Below are 25,649 nucleotides of genomic sequence, written 5' to 3'. Positions count from 1 at the left end.
TTCACTGCCACACGACAGCCGGTTAACCTTTCACTGCTAATGATGGAGCATCGCCGTCGGTTGTGTGATAGTAAAGGGTTATAACCTTCTGTCGTGTGGCAGTGGAAGGGTTTAAACCAAGGAAGAGCTACCCTCTTCATGATGCTGGGGGGGGGGGGGGGGAAGGGGGGGGGCATTTCTTTTGATGATTCTTTCTTTGCTGTTTTAGTTTATAGAGTGGTGCTCATTATGTACAGTAAGCAACCATCCCATTTGTGTGTGTGTGTGTGTGTGTAAACACAGGAGTCTGGCTGAGATGGCTGCAGCGACCTCTGTCCATGTGGTGACCATCATAGAGCCCATCATCCAACACGCAGACTGGTTCTTCCCTGAGGGTCGGTCCTGTCCTGGGGTCTTCCCCCCCCCCCCCCTCCCTCTCTCTCTCTATCTCTCTTTCTCTCTTCTCTCTCTCTTCTCTTCTCTCTCCCTATATCTCTCTCTCTCTTTCTCTCCTCTATCTCTCCCTCTCTCACCTCTCTTCTCTCTCCTCTCTTTTTCTCTCCCTATATCTCTCTCTCTCTCCTCTCTCGCTCTCTCTCGCTCTCTCGGCTCAAACAGTATCTTGTATAACGGAGGTCAACGTCTCTTAGGTTTGAAACCGACCGACTTGTGTCACATAGATAAGGAGTTTACTAGAATATAAATTAATGCACGAGAGATATTCAACCGCGTTTTCCCTGATCTGAGTTCAGAGTCGCCTCTCAAAAAACTCTTGGTGGTGGTTTCTAGGGTTGGGTACCGAACTCTGTACTTTAGTTTTAAGGGTACCGACTGGATTACATTGGTACTACCAAGTACCGATGCATGCTAGATCATTGGGTACCAAATTCGGTACCTTTACATGTTTAGTATAAAGTACAGGAGTGTAATATACTAGACAAAAGGGAGCCTTTTCCACAAATATATATATTACTGTCCCATCTCTTGGGTCTTTGGAAAGGCTAGATGAGGTCAGAGGAGTTTGATAATATTTACTGAGGATGGCCAGATAATGTTGATATTTAAACATTTACAAACATAATACATGATCATGTGATTTATTTTGTGTGGTGTACAATAAATACAATAAATAACTAAATGTATGTTCTAAATAAATAACAATGTTGAAATTGAGAAGTTTGGAATAAACTGAAATAAAAACGTTTGTTATTACAGAGAAAGTTAAGTACAGAAAAAAAAATAAGGTACCGTTGGGTACCGATACCGACTTCCAGGAATCGGTACCGGTACCGTTATCGGTTCAAACTGTGAACGGTACCCAACCTTTAGTGGTTTCACCCAGTGGGTGGTTCACCGTGTGTGTGTGTCTGGTGTCTCCGGCTGCAGATGTGGAGTTCAACGTGTCGGGGATGTTCGCCATGCCCACCCCCCCCTCCTCCTGCTACGGCAACCACCTGGACTACGACTGCAGCACGGTGGAGAGGAAGAGGCCTGGGAGCATGGTGGGGCCCGAGAGCGACGTCACGCGCAAGGACAGGTAAACCCTCTCCTCCTGGCAGCCCAGTGGGGTCTCTCTCTCTCCTCCTAGCAGCCCAGTGGGGTCTCTCTCTCCTCCTAGCCATAGATATCTATAGAACACTAGATAGCTTAAGGAGGAGTCACCAGCGTCACCAGCCGCCATCTTGCTCCAGTTAGCCTTGAGTGAGAGTGAGTGAGCTGCACAGACAAAAATACTCATAACTCGCTGAAATATTGACGGATTTACAAACGGGTTGGTTTGCTATAAACATCAAAGATGTAGTTATGATACTGCATACTTATAAAAAAAATATTTTTTAAAGATGTTTTTTTTTACAAACCGCTTGAATCATAGCCACGTTAATAATGCTTGTAATAAACCAAACCGTTTGTAAATCCGTCAATATTTCAGCGAGTTATGAGTATTTTTGTCGGTGCAGCTCACTCACTCTCACTCAAGGCTGACTGGGGTAAGATGGCGGCGGTTCAGTGACGTCGCTCTCCATTGGCCGGCAGTGCGGGTAAGCTATCTAGTGTTCTATAGATATCTATGGCCTCTCTCCTCCTAGCAGCCCAGTGGGGCCCCTCTCTCTCCTCCTAGCAGCCCAGTGGGGCCCCTCTCTCTCCTCCTAGCAGCCCAGTGGGGCCCCTCTCTCTCCTCCTAGCAGCCCAGTGGGGCCCCTCTCTCTCCTCCTAGCAGCCCAGTGGGGCCCCTCTCTCTCCTCCTAGCAGCCCAGTGGGGCCCCTCTCTCTCCTCCTAGCAGCCCAGTGGGGCCCCTCTCTCCTCCTGGCAGCCCAGTGGGGCCCCTCTCTCTCCTCCTAGCAGCCCAGTGGGGTCTCTCTCTCCTCCTAGCAGCCCAGTGGGGCCCCTCTCTCTCCTCCTAGCAGCCCAGTGGGGCCCCTCTCTCCTCCTGGCAGCCCAGTGGGGCCTCTCTCTCCTCCTGGCAGCCCAGTGGGGCCCCTCTCTCTCCTCCTAGCAGCCCAGTGGGGCCCCTCTCTCTCCTCCTAGCAGCCCAGTGGGGCCCCTCTCTCCTCCTGGCAGCCCAGTGGGGCCCCTCTCTCTCCTCCTAGCAGCCCAGTGGGGTCTCTCTCTCCTCCTAGCAGCCCAGTGGGGCCCCTCTCTCTCCTCCTAGCAGCCCAGTGGGGCCCCTCTCTCCTCCTGGCAGCCCAGTGGGGCCTCTCTCTCCTCCTGGCAGCCCAGTGGGGCCCCTCTCTCTCCTCCTGGCAGCCCAGTGGGGCCCCTCTCTCTCCTCCCAGCAAAAGGAGTTCGTTTTAGTTAGTTCATTTTTTTGCGTTAGTTTTTTTGCGTTTTCGTTTTAGTTAGTTATTCTTTTTGCGTTATTTTTTTGTTTGTTTTAGTTTTAGTTCGTTCTTTTTTTGCGTTTTTTATTGATTTTTTTTGTTCTTTTTCGTTTTAGTTCGTTCTTTTTTTTGCGTTTTATTTTTTGCGTTTTCGTTTTAGTTCGTTCTTTTGCGTTTTCGTTTTAGTTTGTTCGTTTTTTTGCGTTTTCGTTTTAGTTAGTTATTTCTTTTGCGTTCTTTTTTGTTTGTTTTAGTTTTAGTTCGTTCTTTTTTTTGTGTTCTTTTTTAAAATTCTTTTGTTCTTTTTCGTTTTAGTTCGTTCTTTTTTTGCGTTTTTTTTTTTCATTTTTGTTTTAGTTCGTTCGTTTTTTTGCGTTTTTGTTTTAGTTCGTTCGTTTTTTTGCGTTCGTTTTTTTGCGTTTTCGTTTTAGTTAGTTCATTTTTTTGCGTTAGTTTTTTTGCGTTTTCGTTTTAGTTCATTCGTTTTTTTGCGTTTTTTTTTTTAGTTCGTAAATTTTTTTGCCTTCGTTTTAGTTCGTTCTTTTTTTGCGTTTTTCTTTTTCGTTTTAGTTCGTTCGTTTTTTTGCGTTAGTTTTTTTTCGTTTTAGTTCGTTCGTTTTTTTGCGTTTTCGTTTTAGTTCGTTCGTTTTTTTGCGTTAGTTTTTTTGCGTTTTCGTTTTAGTTCGTTCGTTTTTTTGCGTTTTCGTTTTAGTTCATTCGTTTTTTTGCGTTTTTTTTTTTAGTTCGTAAATTTTTTTGCATTCGTTTTAGTTCGTTCTTTTTTTTGCGTTTTTCTTTTTCGTTTTAGTTCGTTCGTTTTTTTGCGTTAGTTTTTTTTCGTTTTAGTTCGTTCGTTTTTTTGCGTTTTCGTTTTAGTTCGTTCGTTTTTTTGCGTTTTCGTTTTAGTTCGTTCGTTTTCTTGCGTTTTCGTTTTAGTTCGTTCGTTTTTTTGCGTTTTCGTTTTAGTTCATTCGTTTTTTTGCCTTTTTTATTTTTAGTTCGAAAATTTTTTTTCGTTCGTTTTAGTTCGTTCTTTTTTTTGCGGTTTTCTTTTTCGTTTTAGTTCGTTCTTTTTTTTTGTGGGGCCCCTCTCTCCTCCTAGCAGCCCAGTGGGGTCTCTCTCTCCTCCTAGCAGCCCAGTGGGGTCTCTCTCTCCTTCTAGCAGCCCAGTGGGGCCTCTCTCTCCTCCTAGCAGCCCAGTGGGGCCCCTCTCTCCTCCTAGCAGCCCAGTGGGGCCCCTCTCTCCTCCTAGCAGCCCAGTGGGGTCTCTCTCTCTCCTCCTAGCAGCCCAGTGGGGCCCCTCTCTCTCCTCCTAGCAGCCCAGTGGGGCCCCTCTCTCTCCTCCCAGCAGCCCAGTGGGGTCTCTCTCTCTCCTCCTAGCAGCCCAGTGGGGCCCCTCTCTCCTCCTAGCAGCCCAGTGGGGTCTCTCTCTCTCCTCCTAGCAGCCCAGTGGGGTCTCTCTCTCTCCTCCTAGCAGCCCAGTGGGGCCCCTCTCTCCTCCTAGCAGCCCAGTGGGGTCTCTCTCTCTCCTCCTAGCAGCCCAGTGGGGCCCCTCTCTCTCCTCCTAGCAGCCCAGTGGGGCCCCTCTCTCTCCTCCTAGCAGCCCAGTGGAGCCTCTCTCTCGTCCCTCGCCACGTTCAAGGGCTGATCCCAGACCAGCGCTTAACACTTTGGACGCCAGCGGTGTAAGCCATCCTTGTACTCAATGGGCCACCGCTTTAAGAGATAGGGATGCGTGGCGGTGTTTGCAGGGCTATATCTATATTCTATATTATAGCTATGGACACAATACTATGGCTCATTTGACATCAACTATCCATCGTTCAACATGTGGAAAAGAATGGATTTTTTTCATGTATACGTTCGCGTGTTATACCGTGGTGAATATTGTATCGTTTCAGAGTGATCCTGGCTAATTCCTGAAAACGGCGCTATGGAGAAATACGTGCATTTTGCTAAAAGCGTTGGCGTTGCTCGCCTGGACACGCTGTTATTTCCAAATCAAACGTATATAATCGGTATTATGTTTCATCATGAATGCATGAAAGTGGGGGGTGGGTCGTTTTTTGATGCTTTGATCGTCAGCATTCAGCAACGGCATACGTTTTGGAGTACGTTCGTTACATATGATCGTTGCGATCGATGTGAAAATCAAATAAAAGAAATAACGATGAAAACCCGACTATACTCGGGTATGGCGCTCAACCGCTGGCGAGTTAACCCAACTATCCTCGGGTCTGGCGCCCAAAGTGTTAAAAGAGTTGAGGGCGCTTTGCTTTTTATCAAATACATTTGGGGCAATATTAATTGTGTGCGTGTGCTCTGATGATTGCTTTTGAAATCGTTTTGCATTATTCTAACCAAAACCGATAATATATTTACAACCGTAACCATGTGATTTGTCTGGGTACTGATTCTGGCTTTTTCCTTTTCTGTGATCCTCACCTTTGCCTTCCATGTTAGTTTTGTAACAATGTTAAAAATCCCTTTTTTAATAACAACCTCCTGGTGACTCTGCGGGTTTCTAACCGGAGCTCCGGCGTTCCTTCTCCTTTACCCTCCTGTAGCGCCGCTAACAAACACTCGGACCACACCCTCCGTAGAGGCAACAATACCTTAGGTAGAAAGCAGCACGCTTCGCCCGCCTTCCAGCCTCCCTTGCCCCCAGTGGAGGCGCCGGGGCAAGGGGCTGGGCAGGCCCCCCACCCCTCGGCTGAGCCCCAGCCTCTGCCCCAGCTCCAGGCTCCGCCAGGGGGCGTGGGGCTGGAGCCCTGCCAGCCTAGCTTGGCTCTGGGCATGGCTGCTCTGGTGGCAGCGCAGCAGCTTCTAGCCCAACACACGGAGGAGATCAGGTAAGGCGGCCTGCCTGTATGTCTGCTGCCAGGGGGGGGGTGCATGCGGCCTGCCTGTATGTGTGCTGCCAGGGGGGGTGCATGCGGCCTGCCTGTATGTGTGCTGCCAGGGGGGGTGCATGCCGTAGAGGAGGGGCACCACCACTGCATGCTGTAGGAGGAGATTCACCTGCTAACTGTGTCCATGTTGTAGTCGGAGCTACAGAGCTTTTTTCTCCCGTCCGACGATTTAGTCGTTATGCCAATTCCCTTGCTGGTCGTTTTGCTGCCCTACTGTTGGTCTGGGGAGGGTGTAGACTACCCTACTGTCAGTCTAGGGAGTGTGTAGACTACCCTACTGTCAGTCTAGGGAGGGTGTAGACTACCCTACTGTCGGTCTAGGGAGGGTGTAGACTACCCTACTGTCAGTCTAGGGAGGGTGTAGACTACCCTACTGTCGGTCTAGGGAGGGTGTAGACTACCCTACTGTCGGTCTAGGGAGGGTGTAGACTACCCTACTGTCGGTCTAGGGAGGGTGTAGACTACCCTACTGTCGGTCTGGGGAGGGTGTAGACTACCCTACTGTCGGTCTGGGGAGGGTGTAGACTACCCTACTGTCAGTCTAGGGAGGGTGTAGACTACCCTACTGTCAGTCTAGGGAGGGTGTAGACTACCCTACTGTCGGTCTAGGGAGGGTGTAGACTACCCTACTGTCGGTCTAGGGAGGGTGTATACTACCCTACTGTCGGTCTAGGGAGGGTGTAGACTACCCTACTGTCGGTCTAGGGAGGGTGTAGACTACCCTACTGTCGGTCTAGGGAGGGTGTAGACTACCCTACTGTCGGTCTGGGGAGGGTGTAGACTACCCTACTGTCGGTCTGGGGAGGGTGTAGACTACCCTACTGTCGGTCTAGGGAGGGTGTAGACTACCCTACAGTCGGTCTGGGGAGGGTGTAGACTACCCTACTGTCGGTCTGGGGAGGGTGTAGACTACCCTACTGTCGGTCTGGGGAGGGTGTAGACTACCCTACTGTCAGTCTCGGGAGGGTGTAGACTACCCTACTGTCGGTCTGGGGGAGGGTGTAGACTACCCTACTGTCAGTCTAGGGAGGGTATAGACTACCCTACCGTCGGTCTAGGGAGGGTGTAGACTACCCTACTGTCGGTCTAGGGAGGGTGCAGACTACCCTACTGTCAGTCTGGGGAGGGTGTAGACTACCCTACTGTCGGCCTGGGGAGGGTGTAGACTACCCTACTGTCGGTCTGGGGAGGGTGTAGACTACCCTACTGTCGGTCTGGGGAGGGTGTAGACTACCCTACTGTCGGTCTGGGGGAGGGTGTAGACTACCCTACTGTCGGTCTGGGGAGGGTGTAGACTACCCTACTGTCAGTCTAGGGAGGGTGTAGACTACCCTACTGTCGGTCTAGGGAGGGTGTAGACTACCCTACTGTTGGTCTAGGGAGGGTGTAGACTACCCTACTGTCAGTCTAGGGAGTGTGTAGACTACCCTACTGTCGGTCTAGGGAGGGTGTAGACTACCCTACTGTCGGTCTGGGGAGGGTGTAGACTACCCTACTGTCGGTCTGGGGAGGGTGTAGACTACCCTACTGTCGGTCTGGGGAGGGTGTAGACTACCCTACTGTCGGTCTGGGGAGGGTGTAGACTACCCTACTGTCGGTCTAGGGAGTGTGTAGACTACCCTACTGTCGGTCTAGGGAGGGTGTAGACTCCCACACGCCTCCTCCGATACATGTGGAGTCGCCAGCCTCTTCTTTTCACCCGACAGCGAGGAGTTTCACTGGGAGAGCGTAACGTGTGCAGAGGTTCACGCTATCTCCCCCCCAGATCCCCTCCCCGCTGAACAGGCGCCCCGAGCGACCGATCAGTAGGAGTCGTTATTGTAACGACCAGGACTCGCCCCCCCCCCCCCCCCGCGAACACTGATGACTATACTGTTCGTAAAGGGACGACTGACCAAGCCGGAAGACGTACCGCTTCTTCTTCTACACCGTCTCTGCGGTGGTGTTAGGCGGAAGAACATCCGTTTTTTTTTTTTTTTTTTTTTTTTTTATATTATCTTTCTTCCCCTCCTTTTTTCCCGATTTTTCTCCCATCCCACCCTTCCTGGTTGTTGCGTACTTTCCCCTACTGTTGGTCCGGGAGACCGGAGACTGTCACATGCTTTCCTCCGACGCATGTGCAGCCTGGGGCAGGCCAACCTGGCCGCGCAGGTTCTCACCGGGGAGAGTGTAGCGTGTGGGAGGCCACACTATCTCTCCTCAGTTCCAACCCTCGCTGAGCAGGCGCCCCGACCGAACTGTAGGGGTCGCTGTCCACAACGCCCAGGACCCACCCTTCAGCTTTCCCACCCTCTGATACAGCCAATTGTATCAGTGTGAGAGGCCAGCCAAGCTGATAGCAACGCCGGGAGCTGGATTCGAACAGGCGAATCCAGTGTCTCCCGGTGTTGGTGACGAACGTAATCTCCGTGCGCCACCTGCCCCCCAACATCCGATTGTTTGACGCAGTGACAGATTGATATCGGGCGTCGTACGCAGTCTCTTCATTGGGCCTTTTGTTACCGCCCCGTGGTTCTCTTGTCAAAAACCACAACAAGCCTTCACACAACAAAGTAATAGCGGGCGGGCGCGTCTCCCCAGCGGCCCACTGGAGGAACTCGACAATGGCTGCTGTCACCGCCGCAGCGTTTCCCTCGCAAGGGCCCTCTGTCCTCCCCGCGCCTCCCTCTCTCTCGCTAAAGAACACCGGAATCAGCAGGAACTTCGGAGTCACTGGACTCGACCGCCTTTTGGAAAAAGGCTCCGGGACATCTGCGCCCATTGTGTCCTCGATGGAAGGATCTGGTCGAGGCAGAGACGGTGAAAGGATAGCATTCATAACTCAGCAGGAGACCCAGACACATAATTCTATTGACTTGTGGGATTCTATTGATCCTGCAGAGACACACGCGCACACTCACACGTGCAGGGATGCTGTTAGGAGACGAGGTTTCTCGATACAGCACTCTGAAAAGCTCTTAAAGTGGAAATGCACACAACATGATCCCGTTTGACTGATTGTAATGTATGATAAAAGCCTTGGCTCCTGGTGGATGCTTGTGTTTTAATCAATAGCACAGCGTTCGGACTAGTAGCGGCACAAAGAGACCAGAGAGTCTGTGATGTTTTATTATTTTCTTTTAAGAGATGTTTTCTTGTCTTTTTCTCGTCCAGCCTCCCGAAGCTACGTGACGCCATGAACTCCACCCCTCCGCCTCAGAGGAACGGGGTGGGAGGGGCGGGGCAGCTGGGCGTGGGGACCACCGGGGGGGGGGCCGGATCCATGGGGCCCAGTCCTCATCTGATGCGCAGAGGTGAGGGGCCTGATCAATCTGATCAACACATAGATATACATTGACGACCGGTTATGTCTTGTCATTATACAGTACGAACGAAAGGAAGTTTGGTTTCCAACCAGAGTGCAAATGTAACAGTAAACTGCGATAGTAATATACAACGTACAGGTGATTAAACTGGGTATAAGATATATAAAATAGTACTACTGAGTAATGGCGCTAATCAGATGTATGTACACAGAGTTGTAGTATTAATGATTTTTACAGGTGATACAGGTATAACGACACTATGGTAGTAAGTAAGTCATACTGGCCAGCATCGTAACTAGTAAGAGTGGGTAAGGGATATGTACAGATATAGATATAGAATGGATAAAAGCGTCAGCTAAATGACTAAATGTAAAATGTAAATGTAAAATCTACAGTTGTGTACAAATACTGACCTTTATTACCAATATTTGCTCATATTCCAATGAATTGATATTTGAATCTGTTTATCTGTAAGCACCTATCAGCAATATTGACAGATTGACTATACGGTACGTCTCGACCCTCCAGGTAACAAGAAGCCGGCCCCGGCTCCGCCCAAGCCCACGAACCCTCCTCCCAGCCAGCCCTCCTCAGGCCCCTCCCTGTCCCTCAGCCCCACCCCCAGACCCCTCTCCAGCCACTCCCCCACCTCCCCCGGCACCCCCACCTCCCAGCCGTGCGCCACGCCCCGACGCCACTCCAGTAACCAGCCTCCCATCCAGGCGCCCAACCACCCGCCTCCGCAGCCGCCCACCCAGGTCACGCCTCCGACCCAGCCCAAGTCCCTCGACCCCCGCGGAGGGGCGGACCACTCGCCTCCGGACACCCCCACCCCGCCAGACACGCCTCCGCCTCCCTCGGGGGGCGCCCAGGAGAGCCCCGGGACGGGTCCTCCTCCTCCGTCCCCCTCTCCCTTCCAGTCCGGCTCGCTCCCCCGGCCGCGGCCCGTGCCCAAGCCCCGGAACCGGCCCAACATGCCCCCTCCGCCCCAGCCCGCCACGCCGCCCAGCGACACCAATGGCATGTGCGCCGCCGCCTACAAGATCATGGGTGAGTGTCATCATTGCATCTCTTATGCTGCCCTCCAGAGGCGAACTGCAGTAACTACAAGTCTTTTCCATATTGAGTTATTATAAGTCAAATTGAACTTCTTCAATATCTGTTTTATCTTGTGACAAGGTTTCAAAGAGTTTCTGTTTTTAGAGAAAACGGGTATAAAGAATTGCAGTAACTACAAAATCACTGGATAGTCGAAGAACTTTAAAGCCATTTTTCTCAGTTTCACTGTTTGCGCAGTTACTGCGGTTAGCTTCTGCAGGGCGGTGTACTCTTTGAGTTTTGCAATCTCTTCGAGAAATGTGTTGGTTCCTTAAAACCATCAAATCCACACTTTGAACCACCTAGTCTCGAGTTTTGGCAATGTTTTTGTAAACTATTCGATCTTTTTAGTTGCGGCCAGGCGTGTATGTACAGTGTCCTCCGTTATGTAGGCTCACGCGTTACAAGATTAAACCATCCCTGATTAAAAAGGGAACTATGACCCGATTTTAAGAATTCACACATTATTGTAAGACGGCCCAGAAATATTATATATGAAAACACACAACTCTCTCCCTACTTATTAAAGGAGCTCCCGTCTTATACGGAGCTACTGAGCAATTTGATCCCGTAGACGTAGATAGACCTGGCTGACGCGCCGTTCTGATACCAAACCGTCCATGTCCCAATGATGCAGTGCAGGCAGGTCTTCTTGGTAAATTATATTTATTTGCTTCTGGTGCAAACAGGATATCTTGGCTTTTGTTCCTTAAACTGGTTAAATAATAATGAATACAATAACTAATTACCTACAAACATTTTGCCCTGCGGCGTGTTCAAACAGCGACCTGTGACCTGCGTTAGCCTGCGTGTTGTTGCGGTCAAAAACCATTGCCCTTTCTGGGTCAAACTCCTCCCTCTCTCCTACAGGTGTACCTGACGCTTATATAAAAGAAGCGCCACCCCATGGTCACATAAATCCACTGCACATTAAATCTATTTTGACCCTTACACTACTAATAACCGAGAGCGCTGTCATCATCAGGTACACGGTCTGGAGCTGCTCCATAGACAATGAATTGGGGAAGATTGTTTAGGTGACACCGGGAACACCCAGAGGGAGATATTATCCAGATACACTGTTTCAGAACTGAGACCACAACTGTAGCTACTCAGAAGCCACGTTACCACAAAAACACCCGTTCCTCAACCAAACCAACATCCGGCTACTAATAGGCGTTTTAGGAAGTATGAAAAAGCACGATCATGTACTTTGAGTTTTGAATGTACGCATGTACTGCGTTGTTAGAGCCAAATGTATGATTTTGTTTACTTTGTAAACAATTGTATAGGTCTATATACTATCTGATCGCGTCAACCAAGCGCATACCAGTAGAACCAGAAGGTGCATTTACGTTGAATAAGGATTGCATCTTTAGCGTCCTCTACCAGTAGGCTGTTCTACGACCATTACTATGGCAACCATAACTATTTATACATATGGCAAAATCAGAAGCGGTGTATAATTATTGTCATTAATGGTTTCCCCTGGCAATTCAAATGCCTCACGTGGCCCTGTAGCTGCCTATAGACGGCCCTGTAGCTGCCTATAGACGGCCCTGTAGCTGCCTATAGACGGCCCTGTAGCTGCCTATAGACGGCCCTGTAGCTGCCTATAGACGGCCCTGTAGCTGCCTATAGACGGCCCCTCACGTGTCCCAGTAGCTGCCTATAGACGGTCCCTGTAGCTGCCTATAGACGGCCCAGTAGCTGCCTATAGACGGCCCCTCAAGAGTCCCTGTAGCTGCCTATAGACGGCCCCTCAAGAGTCCCTGTAGCTGCCTATAGACGGCCCCTGTAGCTGCCTATAGACGGTCCCTGTAGCTGCCTATAGACGGTCCCTGTAGCTGCCTATAGACGGTCCCTGTAGCTGCCTATAGACGGTCCCTGTAGCTGCCTATAGACGGCCCCTCACGTGTCCCTGTAGCTGCCTATAGACGGCCCTGTAGCTGCCTATAGACGGCCCCTCCAGAGTCCCTGTAGCTGCCTATAGACGGCCCCCCATGTGTCCCTGTAGCTGCCTATAGACGGCCCTGTAGCTGCCTATAGACGGCCCCTCCAGAGTCCCTGTAGCTGCCTATAGACGGCCCCCCATGTGTCCCTGTAGCTGCCTATAGACGGCCCCTGTAGCTGCCTATAGACGGCCCCTCACGTGTCCCTGTAGCTGCCTATAGACGGCCCCTCACGTGTCCCTGTAGCTGCCTATAGACGGCCCCTCACGTGTCCCTGTAGCTGCCTATAGACGGCCCCTGTAGCTGCCTATAGACGGCCCCTGTAGCTGCCTATAGACGGCCCCTCACGTGCCCCTGTAGCTGCCTATAGACGGCCCCCCACGTGCCCCTGTAGCTGCCTATAGACGGCCCCCCACGAGTCCCTGTAGCTGCCTATAGACGGCCCCCCACGAGGCCCTGTAGCTGCCTATAGACGACGGCCCCTGTAGCTGCCTATAGACGGCCCCTGTAGCTGCCTATAGACGGCCCCTGTAGCTGCCTATAGACGGCCCCTGTAGCTGCCTATAGACGGCCCCTGTAGCTGCCTATAGACGGCCCCCCACGAGGCCCCCTGATGGAGTAAATTCCAACATAACTGTAGCAAAGTGCAACCATAGAGATGGAACCATGTAGGAGGCTACAGGCAGCCTGGTCAACACAATGTCCATGACTTCAGATTCCCTCTACCCCGGGAGGGAGGGAGGGAGGGAGGGAGGGAGGGAGGGAGGGAGGGAGAGAGGGAGAGGGGGAGAGATGGAGACACACATACACAGAGGGAGAGAGGAGAGAGAGAGAGATATACACATACACAGAGGGAGAGGGAGATAGACATACAGAGAGAGGGGAGAGAGGGATAGGCTACAGAGAGAGAGACACATACACAGATGAAGAGAGAGGAGATGGACGCATACAGAGAGGGAGAGAGAGGAGGTAGAGATAGAGAGACACAGAGAGGGAGAGGGGGGAGAGATAGGCTACAGAGAGAGAGAGACACACACACATACGCAGAGGGAGAGAGGAGGTAGAGAGAGAGAGAGACACATGCAGAGGGAGAGAGAGGAGGTAGAGAGACACACAGAGAGGGATAGGCTACAGAGAGAGAGAGACACACACATACGCAGAGGGAGAGAGAGGAGGTAGAGACTAGAGACACATACAGATGGACATATACATGCATATAGACATGTAATATAAACACATATACATACATACATAGTAGCAATAGTATCTAAAGTATTTAAGAACATTTTAAAATAAAAAATATAATAGAACTAAGAACAGAAAAGCATAGGAATACAAGCGCTGGTATGAAAAATAAGGTGATGATGGCTCAAGGTCACACAGGGGGCAGGAGAACCACTCGGATCCACTCAGATCAGCTTCTCGTTGGTTATCAACTGGTGGGTCGTTCAGGAGGGAGGGGGCGTCAGGCTTTTATTTTATATATATCTTTTTATAGGTCAGTGGTTTTAACTAATTGGAAATTAAGTTTTAATGGATTATCACGACTGGAAACCTTTTAAAGGAGACCATTTAAAGAACCGCAGCATAGTCATGAAAGAGGTAAATGGTGCATTTATATAGCAGCTTTTATCCAAAGCGCTTTACAATTCTGTTCCTCACATTCACCCACTCACTCACTCACTCACTCACTCACACACCGACGGCGGAGGCGACCATGCAAGGTGCCAACCTGCACATCGGGAGCAATTATGGGTTAAGTGTCTTGCTCAATTCTATAGATGACGCTGATTTGAGTCCACAAAATCAGTCTATGCAGCAGCTCAAGACTTTCTACCTGATGGCATCACATGTTTGAGTCTTACTTCTATGGTTTCTGACTTTATGAGAGAGTAGCACATTCCTGGGCCATGGACATAACATATTTAAATTCTTAACTCGGGTGGTGTTCCCCTTTAAATCACTTGGCTACATCATAGGAAAGGCGTGGGACGTTTTCAACTTGGTAAACGATAAGGAAAGATACAGGTCAATAGCAGCTGTTCTCTCCCACCATCTCGCCGACGACGTCACTATCAATGGTAAGATTCCAGCGATGAGCGTTCAGACTTCAGAATTGACCTGTCTCGAGCTTGGCCCCCTTTTCCTGATCCTCCAATCAAAACTGTCGCTTTCCTCGGGCCAACAATTGTGATTGGAGGATCAAGAAATGAGGGCGGGGTTTGAGATGGGTCACTTTCAATGGTACTTGGCGAGTGTGTGTGTGTACAATCGGTGGAAAGTTGAAAATTCCACTAAACTCAAATATTTCCAAATAAATCGGAACTCTTAAATATCAGCAAGTGCGTACGTACAAGGCCCCTACCAGCTTTTGATGTTGAATGTGAAAGACAATTGACCATTATTCACACGGCAGCCATTTTGCTCTTATGTCACACGCAGGCTGGATTCCTTTCCACCCTGTTCCCACGAGCAAAATGGTCGCCCATGCGAATGTGTTCAATTGTGATTGGTTTCTACAGAAATGACACCTGTCCTCGAGCAGAGATGTTCTAAAATGTTGTCCCAGTCTAATGGTCTTGTATCATCTGTAATACCTCCGCAGGTTGAAGGGGGCGCTGTGAGGTTTGTTGTTCATTATTGAACCTTGGATTTGCAGTTCCTGCACTCTTTTGTTTTTGCAACATCATTGACCAACAACACCCATCTTGTTTTGCCTGCCGTTCACATGGACACCAGTTATAGCACTGCTCATGAATCACACAACATTTTAACCTCCATTACAAAACGACACGGATGTATTCCAGTAACACTCTCAGCTGGGTTTGCATCTGACTGTGACTTTGTGACGAGTTGAAACGGTTCCAAATTGAGGCAGGGAGGTTTTTATTGCCCAGACACGTCCTTATTAAAGACTTGCTAAACCACATGTGATGTTGAATCACAGTTTAAATCGGTTCAAACCCTTACCTGAGTACATTCTCGACCGTTTCGGTGTGGTGAGAGGGTATATTAGTGAGGTCTCCAAAAGAAATAGAGGAAATCCTACATAATTGGTTTCACTGTGTTCTCATCAGTGTTTCCTATAAGAGCGACGGCAAGCCTCAGGCACGTCTAACCCAGCATGTGTAAGGAGTGGTCTTGTCTCTGGTAGTATGATATGGTGCTCCAGCTATTTACATTTAGACCGCATAGCACAGCCTGCATGCTTTTTAGATGCATCCAAACATCCAAAGCACAGATAGATGCAATCTGCTGAGCCATGCAGGACTTCTCTTTTTCATTATATCTGGAAGCGTTGTTGTTCGAATTAGGGTTGGGTGTTGTTGGGATTTAACCAGTCCTGGTTAAAAAAAAATATGATTCCCTAACTATTTTGCCATTTGAAAAAGATACTTTTAGATACATAACTTTTTTTTAAACTTCAGATTATTGTTCTTTTCTGAGCTGTGCTTTAACACAGACATACTGAATCAACCGAGTGGTATGATAGTAGAAACGGATCTTATTGATCCTAATCAATTCTGATCATCTGTTCATCAATTCCAATTAAACTATCTCTCAGATTGACACTTTGTTTACACTACTACCCAACCCTAGTTTGCGTGAGGCTTCACTTCTACTAATTCACACATTCACTCAACCTTCACTCCAGCTTGTTGTACTCATGATTGCACTCTCTGGACAAACACCCCCACCTGCTGTTAGAAAGAGCATCATGGTCCAAATGTACAACGGGTTTCACTGTCAGAGTTTCCACTCTCTAAGCCAGTGGAAATGGTGCCCAGCTTGACTGAATGACTGTAAATCTTCACCCTTCAGAGGAAAAGGCTCCTCAAGCGTGTGTTTCCAGCCAGCGTTAATGTAAACCTTTGCATGGGTTGGTGTGACGGCCCTTTTAGGAGATCTGTTACGTATTGTAACGTGTCTGAAGGCCTGTATATGCATGAGGTACACGTTTGCCACAACTAACATCAAACGGTTTCAACCCCAACACCAATATTTGCCAGTTAAGAGTATAAATGACAGGCAGTGTCATTAGCCCCACTGGGTTTTCTAGAGATCATTCAGAATGTCTTTATTCTCTCACATAATCATAATTCAGGGCTTTCCCCAGGATTTTCAAACAAGATGGTGCGCAGTCTCACCTCGGGGGTCCGGAAGGGGGTCTGTGCCCCCCGCCTGGGAGGCAAAACAAATCGCAATAAAGAAAGACATTTGCTGTAATTTTTCTGCAACTTAAAAACATTATTTCAATAGAATAGCTAACAAACGTTCCAATTAGGACAATCGTCATCCTTTTGACACAGAGGGCCTCTTCAGTTGTCCACATTGTACGTCTCTTATTAACGTGTCCTCCATCTGTCTTCCTTTCTCCAGACCCAGCGATGTCTTTCAAGGGCTTGAGTCGAGTCTGGGTCCCTGAGCTCGCTGTGGACCAGCGGCCAGTGACGGCCCCCTCCCCCCTGCCCCTCCCCAGAGACTCTGACCTGGACACTGAGAGCACCGTCCTTTAAAAAAGGGTAGAGGACACACAACCCGCCATCGAGAGTCATCACCCCCCCCCCCCCCCCTCCCTCCATCATCCCAGGCCCACTTCTGCAGACCCTCCTAGGATACCTAAAGCTCTGCTGTGCTCTCCTAGTCCACTCTTATGTACTGTATCTCTCACACACACACACACACACACACACACACAACCACCGCCGCTATCCATGTATCCCGATCCACGCAGATCAAGCTCTAGACAATCGACCCCCAAACAAACAGCTGATATCGAAGGAGGAAGAACCCCCCCTCCCCCCTCTTATCTGGATATGGTCACCGTAGCGGCCCTGCCGGTAAACACTTTTGTCGCGTTTTAGACGGAGTACAGCAATAAAGAGCTTGGATCCAGATGTGTGTGTGAGTTTGGCCACTGGGACGTTGCCTCTGGACGGGCAGGGTCACGGTGGGTGGGTGTCGCCGACTTGTGGACTGATGAGACTTCTTCTTTGGTGTGTGGTGTTTTGTATTTGTTTTTGTTGTTGATGATGATGATGATGATGATGATGTGGAAAATGGCCTTAGATCAAGAAACAGGGAGAAAAGAAAGCGTTCCTACAGCACAGGGGAGGGGGGGACATTATAAGGGGGGGGGGGGGGGGGGGGGGGGGGGTTAGTAAAAACCAAAACTGTTGCTGAAAGTGTAGCTGGTGACTGCAGGTTTCCAGTCACCTCCAACACTTTATTCACCCTGTTTTGTATGAATCCCATCTTTTTACTCTCTCTCTCTCTCTCTCTCTGTTGTATTTATTTCCGAAAAAAAAAGAAAAGAAAAAACACATTCCCTCGTGGCTTTGACGTAAATATGCGGTCTTCTAAAAAGAAAAGAGAAAAAAAAAGAATGGAGTCGATGCTTTTACGCCCGGGCTTCCACTAAGAACCATATAATCAGAAGAGTTACAGCGTTATATAGATTTACTGTACCGAGGATATACAAGTATGTCCCAATGCTATTTCCACGAAGCTAACGCGTTTGCCTGGCACGGGGGGGGGTGTTTTTGCAAACTGACCCTCGGTGAATCTGCACCTCTCTTGTGATAATGGTTCTGGGTGCCACCAAAGCTACGTGTTTTTTGAGAGATGTTTCCCTGTGTATATTTTCCTGAGATGTCCTCCTGTGTGTATGTATTATGGCTTCGGGTTCCACAAGCAAGCGGTAGCTGCTCAAGTAGCGTCCTATTACGCCGCTATATCTCAAGCCTGTAGGCCGTCAGTATTCTGCCTTTCTGTCCGTCATGTTTACTCTGGCATTACAAGCGACAGGTGTTTTGTATACGTTGAATGTAGGAAAAAAGGATGATTATTATTATTATTATTATTATTTTTAAAGTGCTTTACACACAACGCTTCTCCATCTGAGCAAGTTAATCACTTAATAGAGCGGTTGACGTCGCGCAGCCCCAAAACTGAAGGGAGTGATTTCTAGTGAACTGGTTTCTCTACGGAAGAGACTTCCTTTTATTTTTTATTTTCTTTTATATCTTAACCCCATTGAGCCGGGTTGTACAAAGTGTTGTAACGAACTCGGTGGTGAGGTGGTGGTTAAGATTATACGTTTTTTTTTTGCCTGGTCAGGGGGGGGGGGGGGGAATGGCTTTGTTGTATTTTTCTTCGTAAGCTTTGCTTTTATTTTTTCTTCTCTTTTTGCCTTGAATATAAAGCAGGGGTTTGGTTCCCAGAGAACTGACCCTCTATATGGTACCAAGGAGGGGGGGGGGGGGTGCTCCAATTGCCCTGAAAACATGTTTCATCTTATGTACTGCTTTTCAGAGACAATCGCGTGTAAGACATCCGGCGGGAGTTTTCCCCCTCTTCTCTCTCTACTCTTCTCTCTCTCTTTCTTTTCTCTCTTTCTTCTCTCCTCTCCCTCTCTCTCTTCTCTCTCTCTCTCTCTGCCCCTGTACCTCGCTGCCTTACCTCCTCCGCATCGCGAGACGCTGGTGCTTTCTCCAGACTCTTAAGACGAACACACACACACAAAAAAAACGCCATTAAACCAGAAACGATAATGCTGCGTTTTTTTTTTGAGCTCCATAGTTTTGTACGTAATGCTGACTGGTGGTGAGGAGCTTAAACATGAAATTTAAATAATGTAATATGAATGCTTGGTTATACCCTCTTTCCAAAGAAAATAAAGTATATGAGGAAAACGTGGGGGATTGGTTGTCATGGTTTCTACTTTGCGAGCCAGGAGGCGCCCTATTACTGAACCACTAATGCAACGCTCTGTGAAGGAGATGATGGTGTGGAGTGTGGACGGCACTTTAATGGCCATCGGAGAATACCAAGAGGATTTGTCATCATAGTGATTGAAGCGCGTCACCCCTGCCCACTGTCACGTCTGCGAGTTGAGTTGGTCACGCAAGATCTAAGAAGAAAGACGTGGGTCAAAAATTATTTTGCATGTGTTTTAGGGTTGGGTACCGTTCACATTTGAGTCGATACCGGTACCAGTATCGATTCCTGCTGGAATTCGATATCTGTACCCAATGGTATCTTTTTTTCGGTACTCTCAGGTATACTCGGTATAACATTTTTATTTCAGTTTCAGTTCAAATTTAAGTCCAAACTTCTCAATTTCAACATTGTTATTTATTGTTGTAACACACCACGCAAAATAAATCACATTATCATGTTTGTAAATGTTTAAATATCTGGCCATCCTTTGATAAATATTATCAAACTCCCCTGACCTCGTCTAGTCTTTACAAAGATGGGACAGTAATACATATATACATATATATATATATGTGGAAAAGGCTCCCTCTTGTCTAGTATATTACACTCTTTTTACATTTTACATTTTATACTAAACATGTAAAAGGTACCGAAATTTGGTACCGATTGATCCAGCGTGAATCGGTACTCGGTAGTACCGATGTAATCCAGTCGGTACCCTTAAAAGTACAGAGTTTGGTACCCAACCCTAGTGTGTGTGTGTGTGTGTGTGTGAGAGAGATAAGTAAGGGATAATGTATAGCTACGAGGTCATTGTCGCAAAATAATTGACCGACATGGAGTTTAAAATACCGAGGCGCCTCGCCGAGGTGTTTTAAACATCAGTGAGGGTCAATTATTTTGCGACGATGATCGAGTATAGCTATACATTATCCCGCTTATTACATGGCTAACTTACTAACAATATACCTAATTCATTTTACATCGACAAGACGAGATCAAATGCAGACGCAGTTCTGTTCTGTCGCTCCCACTGTCATCGTCACACACACTCCGCTGTCAGTGCAGCCGGCAGGTGTGTCTGATTGGCTGCACTGATGCAGTGTGTCAGTGGGCTTGATTGCGAACAGCTGCGCACAGCGGTCATTATTGTTCGGCAGAGGTCCGTTATCGAGTAATAACGGACCTCTGACGAGCGCTATTGACCAATCACAAGCAAGCATTTCGGCGAATGTGAAAACGCCATGTAATAAATAGATATATATATACCAGTCCATGATGCTGTGAGCCTGCAGGTAGCTGGAGGGAGGCTGCGGCTCTCTGTTCTCAGAGGAACGGCATGGCGGTCTCCTGCAGCGGGAGAGAGAGACGGCCCCGTGGCGTCCCGCTCTGAGCCGCCGTTCTTGTAGAACACAGACAAACTCTTTTTTCAAATCCCTCGTGATACTGTGGTCCTGTACAGCCGATGATTGGCTATTATTACACTACCAGGGTTAGAGTCCCACACAGTACTGTAAGCATCCACCAAAATAGCATACTAGCATATATTTTATATCCAGACGTGAAAATGGAGCATAGTGATCAGGAAAGGTTTGTGGCCTTTCATTTACCTAATTTTAATGTAATTAAATAATATGTATATATATATATGTTTTGCATGTAACATGTTGTCTGACATGGCCTCACACAGAACCTGTGTAGATCATGGCCAATTGTGTGTATTGAGCTGTACTGTACTGTACCCATTCTACAATCTGTTAATCAATCAATCAATCACTCTGGAACCACCAGGGTCTCCAGGGGCGTTGGGTCCTAGTCCTGGCTGCGTGTAGCTTTATGCCAAGCAAGCAGTGCAAAAATGTACCGTAGTGGCGTGCAGTAATGCGCCTTTCATTTTCCGCCGCCCAGCGCCCAGGTCGCGCGGAAATAGGCTGTCTATTGCCATTCTCTTTGACAAACTCTAACCTTAACCAGCTCCTTAACAACGCCTAAACTTAACCGTTCTAACCTTAACCAACTCCGAAACAATGCCTAACCTTAACCTTAACCTTAACCATGCCTAACCTTAACCATAGAAATTATATTGCCATTCTCTTTGACAAACTCTAACCTTAACCAGCTCCTTAACAGCGCCTAAACTTAACCGTTCTAACCTTAACCAACTCCGAAACCATGCCTAACCTTAACCGGCGAAAGAATACACGTTAAAAAAAAATCACGTTAAAAAATATTTTCGATGGGATTCGAACTCGCCAGCAAACGAGCCATAGGATCCACAGCCATGTGGCCTTGCCAATTGAGCTATTGCTAGATACTGAATAAGGGGCGGTGACTTATATATATTGAGCTCCGCTCGAGGCGGGATCTCATGCGCATGCGCGGGCACCTCGCGCGAGCACGCCGGCGCACGCACGCACCTGAGCGAGCACGCCGCCGCCGGTGCACGCACGGTAGCATTTGTCTGAAAAGAAGGGCGCTTTACCGCACTGGCGTGCGGTGACGAATGCGGAAGCATTTTTGCACTGCTTGCTTGGCATAAAGCTACAGGCGTCCTGGCTCTCCTGAGGAGGCGTGACACAGCAGGAGTCCCAGAAGATACGGCTCTCAACCATCATGTACGAGCTGACCAGGACTCTTGTCTCCCCCAGGGGGGCGCTAGAGAGAGAGAGAGAGGGGAAGCTGGTCTCCTGTCTTCTACATGCAACAGTAATGTTTTTGAAAAGCAGCATGTCCACGGGATGTCAGACATGCCAAATAGTTTGTTCTGTGTTGTCATACTCGTTTATTGAGAAAGAACAAAGACGTAATTCTGCCTCTACGTGATATATGATGTAATTCTGCCTCTACAAGATATATGATGTAATTCTGCCTCTACGTGATATATGATGTAATTCTGCCTCTACAGGATATATGATGTAATTCTGCCTCTATGTGATGCATGATTTAATTCTGCCTCTAGATACATGTCATTCTGCCTCTAGATACATGATGTCATTCTTCCTCTGTGATACATGATGTCATTCTGCCTCTACGTGATGCATGACACGCCTGAGGGAATAACTTACTCTGGATTCTTCTCCATGTCACTCAGGTGTTTTAGGATTAGGGTGAGAACTTCTGACGTGGACTACAACCAAGAAGAACGTTATTAGTTATCTGAAATAATCAGCCTATATAATTACTGTATGAAAGCGCAACACCACACATGAATGAATGAATGAATGAATGAATGAATGAATGAAAACTTTATTTAACAGATTGCAGAATGGGTACAATACAGTACGGCTCAATACATACAATTGTTAAGGGGATGAGAAAGACGTTTGTCTTGTTTCCATCAGGGTCCCCCATTTTCAATTCATATAGACATTTATGACATACACAACATACATGACATTTATGGCATAGGGACATATAGGTATTTAGTACTGATACATTTGTGACATAGGCGGTATTCAAATATACAGTACTGTTACCCCTAGATCCTGACAGAGTATATACATATGATGGGGAGGGGACTGTACATTAGGAGGGGGTGGGCGGGTGGGAGGGAAATATACATACGGCGGGGAGGAGACTGTCTATTAGGAGGTGGTGGGGGTTTTGGGCATTTACGGTGGCCAGTTTCGAATTGCAGCCTCCCGTAGGTGCTCTTTAAGGGCGGTTTTGAATGTGGGCAGGGATTCACATTCCTTTACAGCTTTGGGTAGGGCGTTCCACATTGTTGTGGCATAATTGCGAAACGTGTTTAGTCCCTTGTTTGAGCCGAATCTGGGTTTAACATGATTTGTTGAGCTTTCTCTGGTGTAGTGGTTGTGGTATTCACTGACCTTTGGGAAGTATTTTGACATGTACATGGGCACCCCGGTCGTATAGTGTATCTTGTAGACCAGGCCCATTGCAAGTTGCTGTACTCTGTCGTCTACTCTAAGCCATCCTAGGTTGGCAAAGTGGGCAGGGGTGAGGTGGGTTCTGGGGTTCAGGTCAAGTAGTAGTCTGACCAGTTTGTTTTGTGATGTTTGTAATTTTGTTTTAAGCGCCTTTGAGGTGCTTTGGTACCATGAGGTGCACGCATAGTCATAGTACCCTTGAATGAGTGCTCCTGCCAGAGTCTTCAGGGTATTCTTGTTTACCAGAGAGGAGATCCGGTACAAGAATCTAGTTCGTTGGTTGACTTTTTTTTATTACATTGGATGCCATTTTGTCACAGGAAAGATGTATTTTTTAACTGTACCTCCAGTATATGAATAATACACTTGGGATACAGCAGCAGTATACCAGTGACCGGTTTGAATTTAACGTCATTGAAGTATTTTCCATAGTGCTCTGTAAAGACATTAAACGGGAGTATATGATTATTATTATTATTATGGTTTGCTATTACCTTGCTGCAGGTTCAGTGACTGTGAAGGCAGCGCCTATCACCTTAAACCTAATCTCACCTGATACTGATCTCTTATCAGTGTTTGGGTTCGTCATGGCCACATAAACCAATCTGTGGATAAAAGAAAACTGCACACACGGTAGGAGAACGTTAACTTCAGTAATGGTCGATATAATTATAGCTATAGCGCCAATGACATGTACACGTTTTTAGTAAAGTTGTATATCATACAGAGCTGAATTTTCTTTGAATCTCCCTTTCTTTCACGGCAAATAAATTGTAATAAAGTTCATTGTTTTTACACCGTCACCCTAGCAACGGCACGCGTGACGTCACGGTGTCCAACAGGCAGGTTTATTGTCAAGCATTTCTTTAATCGATCAAAAACATTCAGTTGAAAGCATTTGAACATACAAAGGTTAAACACATAATCCTGTGCACCACACAACATGGAGAGCTTTCAATGAAAACATATAAAACAGTTATAAAAGATGAAAGATAAATAAATAAACAACAGACTAAATAACATAATTTAATATAGATATATATCGAAACCTAACTATCCACCAAGTAAACAATACTATATGCACCTCTTTTTACATAAAATACCTGCACCAACATGCAAATGACTGGGACAAGAAACAATGTACTGCGTTAGTAACAGCCAGGATTCATCTTTTACAAGATCACAGTTACCTTGAAAGCCTGACTAAAGCTGTGCATAAATAAAACTGACCGTTTCCTGTTTACATTCTTGACGAAATAACAAGAGTGACATTTCCATAAGAAAATAAGTTATATCTATAGGACTTGGAGGATACGTAGGGAATACAGTACAAAACAAACATACCTAAAATAATAACGTATTGACAAAGTACAACACAGCTACAGGGTTGATCCTTTGTGGCCGATTCGTGAAGTCACTGACAACGAGGAAAAGTCAGAAAATTGTCAAGAAACAGCCATTTTAGTTTTTCTCACTTCTCCTATATATTATTTTTTTTCATTTAGCAGCCGCCCACTTACTTCAAGTAGGTTCGTGTTAAAAACACACTAATACTCTAGAAAGTGCATAAACATTAGCCGCTGTCTCTGCCAAATGGAAACAGCCCAACCTTTTCACGTAAAAGGCGCTATTTATGTTGATATTTCTGAGTTGACAGAAAAAGCCACACACACACACAAAAAGACAAATATTTAGCATTCCACCAATACATGTCATGCCACTGAGCTGATTTTGGGTCCAGCGTTTATAAAATATCTCCTATGGGAAGGTGCTGATACAGGATCAGTGTTGCCTTTATAAATCACAACGTGACCCTAATGAGCAGGGTGTTTTCCGAGATGCTTTGTGTATCCAGGCTGTTGTGAACTTGTTATCCTTCTGTTATCTACAGGAGGCGGTGGCCGTGTAGAAAGTACCGTGTATTTTATCCCGGAACACACTGAGGGAGGATTCCGTTCAGCCTTGGCCCCCCCCGATATAATATCTCACCACACAGGTGAAATGTCTCTCCAGATACATTCATCGTGTTGTGCATTCCTACGGCAGCCTGTACAATCGACCGTCGCCAGTACGTCTACTTCACATATACCCTTCATCTTTACAGTGTTTCAAATATAATCAAATAGAAAATATATAGACTTCGTATAACCTTTTTATAAGCATAGTAATTAGTCAATAAATACACTCCATTTCCATTACTCTCTTAATTCCTTGCTATAGATCATGTGGTCTCTGATGCCGTTGGCAGTGGTGGAAGAAGTAGACGGCTCCTTTACTTAAGTAAAAGTAGAAATACCCAGGTAAATAAGTACTCTGGTAAAAGTCCTCCGTTCAAAACTCTACTTAAGTAAAGGTGGAGAAGTATTTGATATTGAATGTACTTGCGTATCAAAAGCATTCTACATGATGTTTGTGTATTCCAGTGCTTGGGAGCATTCAATCTTCGAGTTGACCTCTAAAGGTCATGTTAAAGTGGTAGGCGGTCCAGTTATGCTGCTCTGATTAAAGGTTGTGTTAAAGTGGTATGTGGTCCAGTTCTGCTGCTCTGATTAAAGGTTACGTTAAAGTGGTATGTGGTCCAGTTATGCTGCTCTGATTACGTCTCCTTGAAGTTGGGCAGGCTTCAAATCTTAAAGTACAATCTTCATCAATAATTGCCATGTTTTCTATGCAAAATCCTTTTCTTCGAAGTACAGTAACTAGTAACTGATGGGTTCAGATGAATGTCGTGGAGTAAAAGTACAAAGGTCCCTAAAACGACAATACCCAAGTAAAGTGCAAGGACCTTGACATTGTACTTGAGTACAGCACTTTGAAATACTTAAGTTTACATTCCACCACTGCCTTTTGACTCGAGTGTCTCAGTGTCTCAGTGTGTGTAATCTTGGCACTTTGGTTGGGGAGAGCAGAGTGCAGAGGGAGCCTGCCAGCCTCTTGGTTTGGCCAGACAGCCAGCCTGAATTCCTGTCT

General features: G+C 47.2%; 1 protein-coding gene across 1 annotated transcript; it reads left to right on the top strand.

Annotated features, from left to right (window-relative positions):
• Positions 1 to 287: 287 nt before the first annotated feature.
• On the top strand, positions 288 to 18,174 carry LOC311235275 (rho GTPase-activating protein 17-like). The gene is made up of 6 exons (XM_084322693.1): positions 288 to 374; positions 1,366 to 1,516; positions 5,367 to 5,651; positions 8,865 to 9,004; positions 9,545 to 10,066; positions 16,447 to 18,174. Exons 1-6 carry the CDS (start codon positions 296 to 298, stop codon positions 16,581 to 16,583), a joined length of 1,314 nt encoding a protein of 437 aa, XP_084178819.1. The 5' UTR covers positions 288 to 295; the 3' UTR covers positions 16,584 to 18,174.
• Positions 18,175 to 25,649: the final 7,475 nt, after the last annotated feature.

The sequence above is a fragment of the Notolepis coatsorum genome (genome assembly GCF_963971535.1).
Source record: "Notolepis coatsorum genome assembly, chromosome: 10".
Taxonomy (NCBI): Eukaryota; Metazoa; Chordata; class Actinopteri; order Aulopiformes; family Paralepididae; genus Notolepis; species Notolepis coatsorum.
Note: the sequence above shows the minus strand (reverse complement) of the source record. Positions and strands in the feature narration are given on the sequence as shown.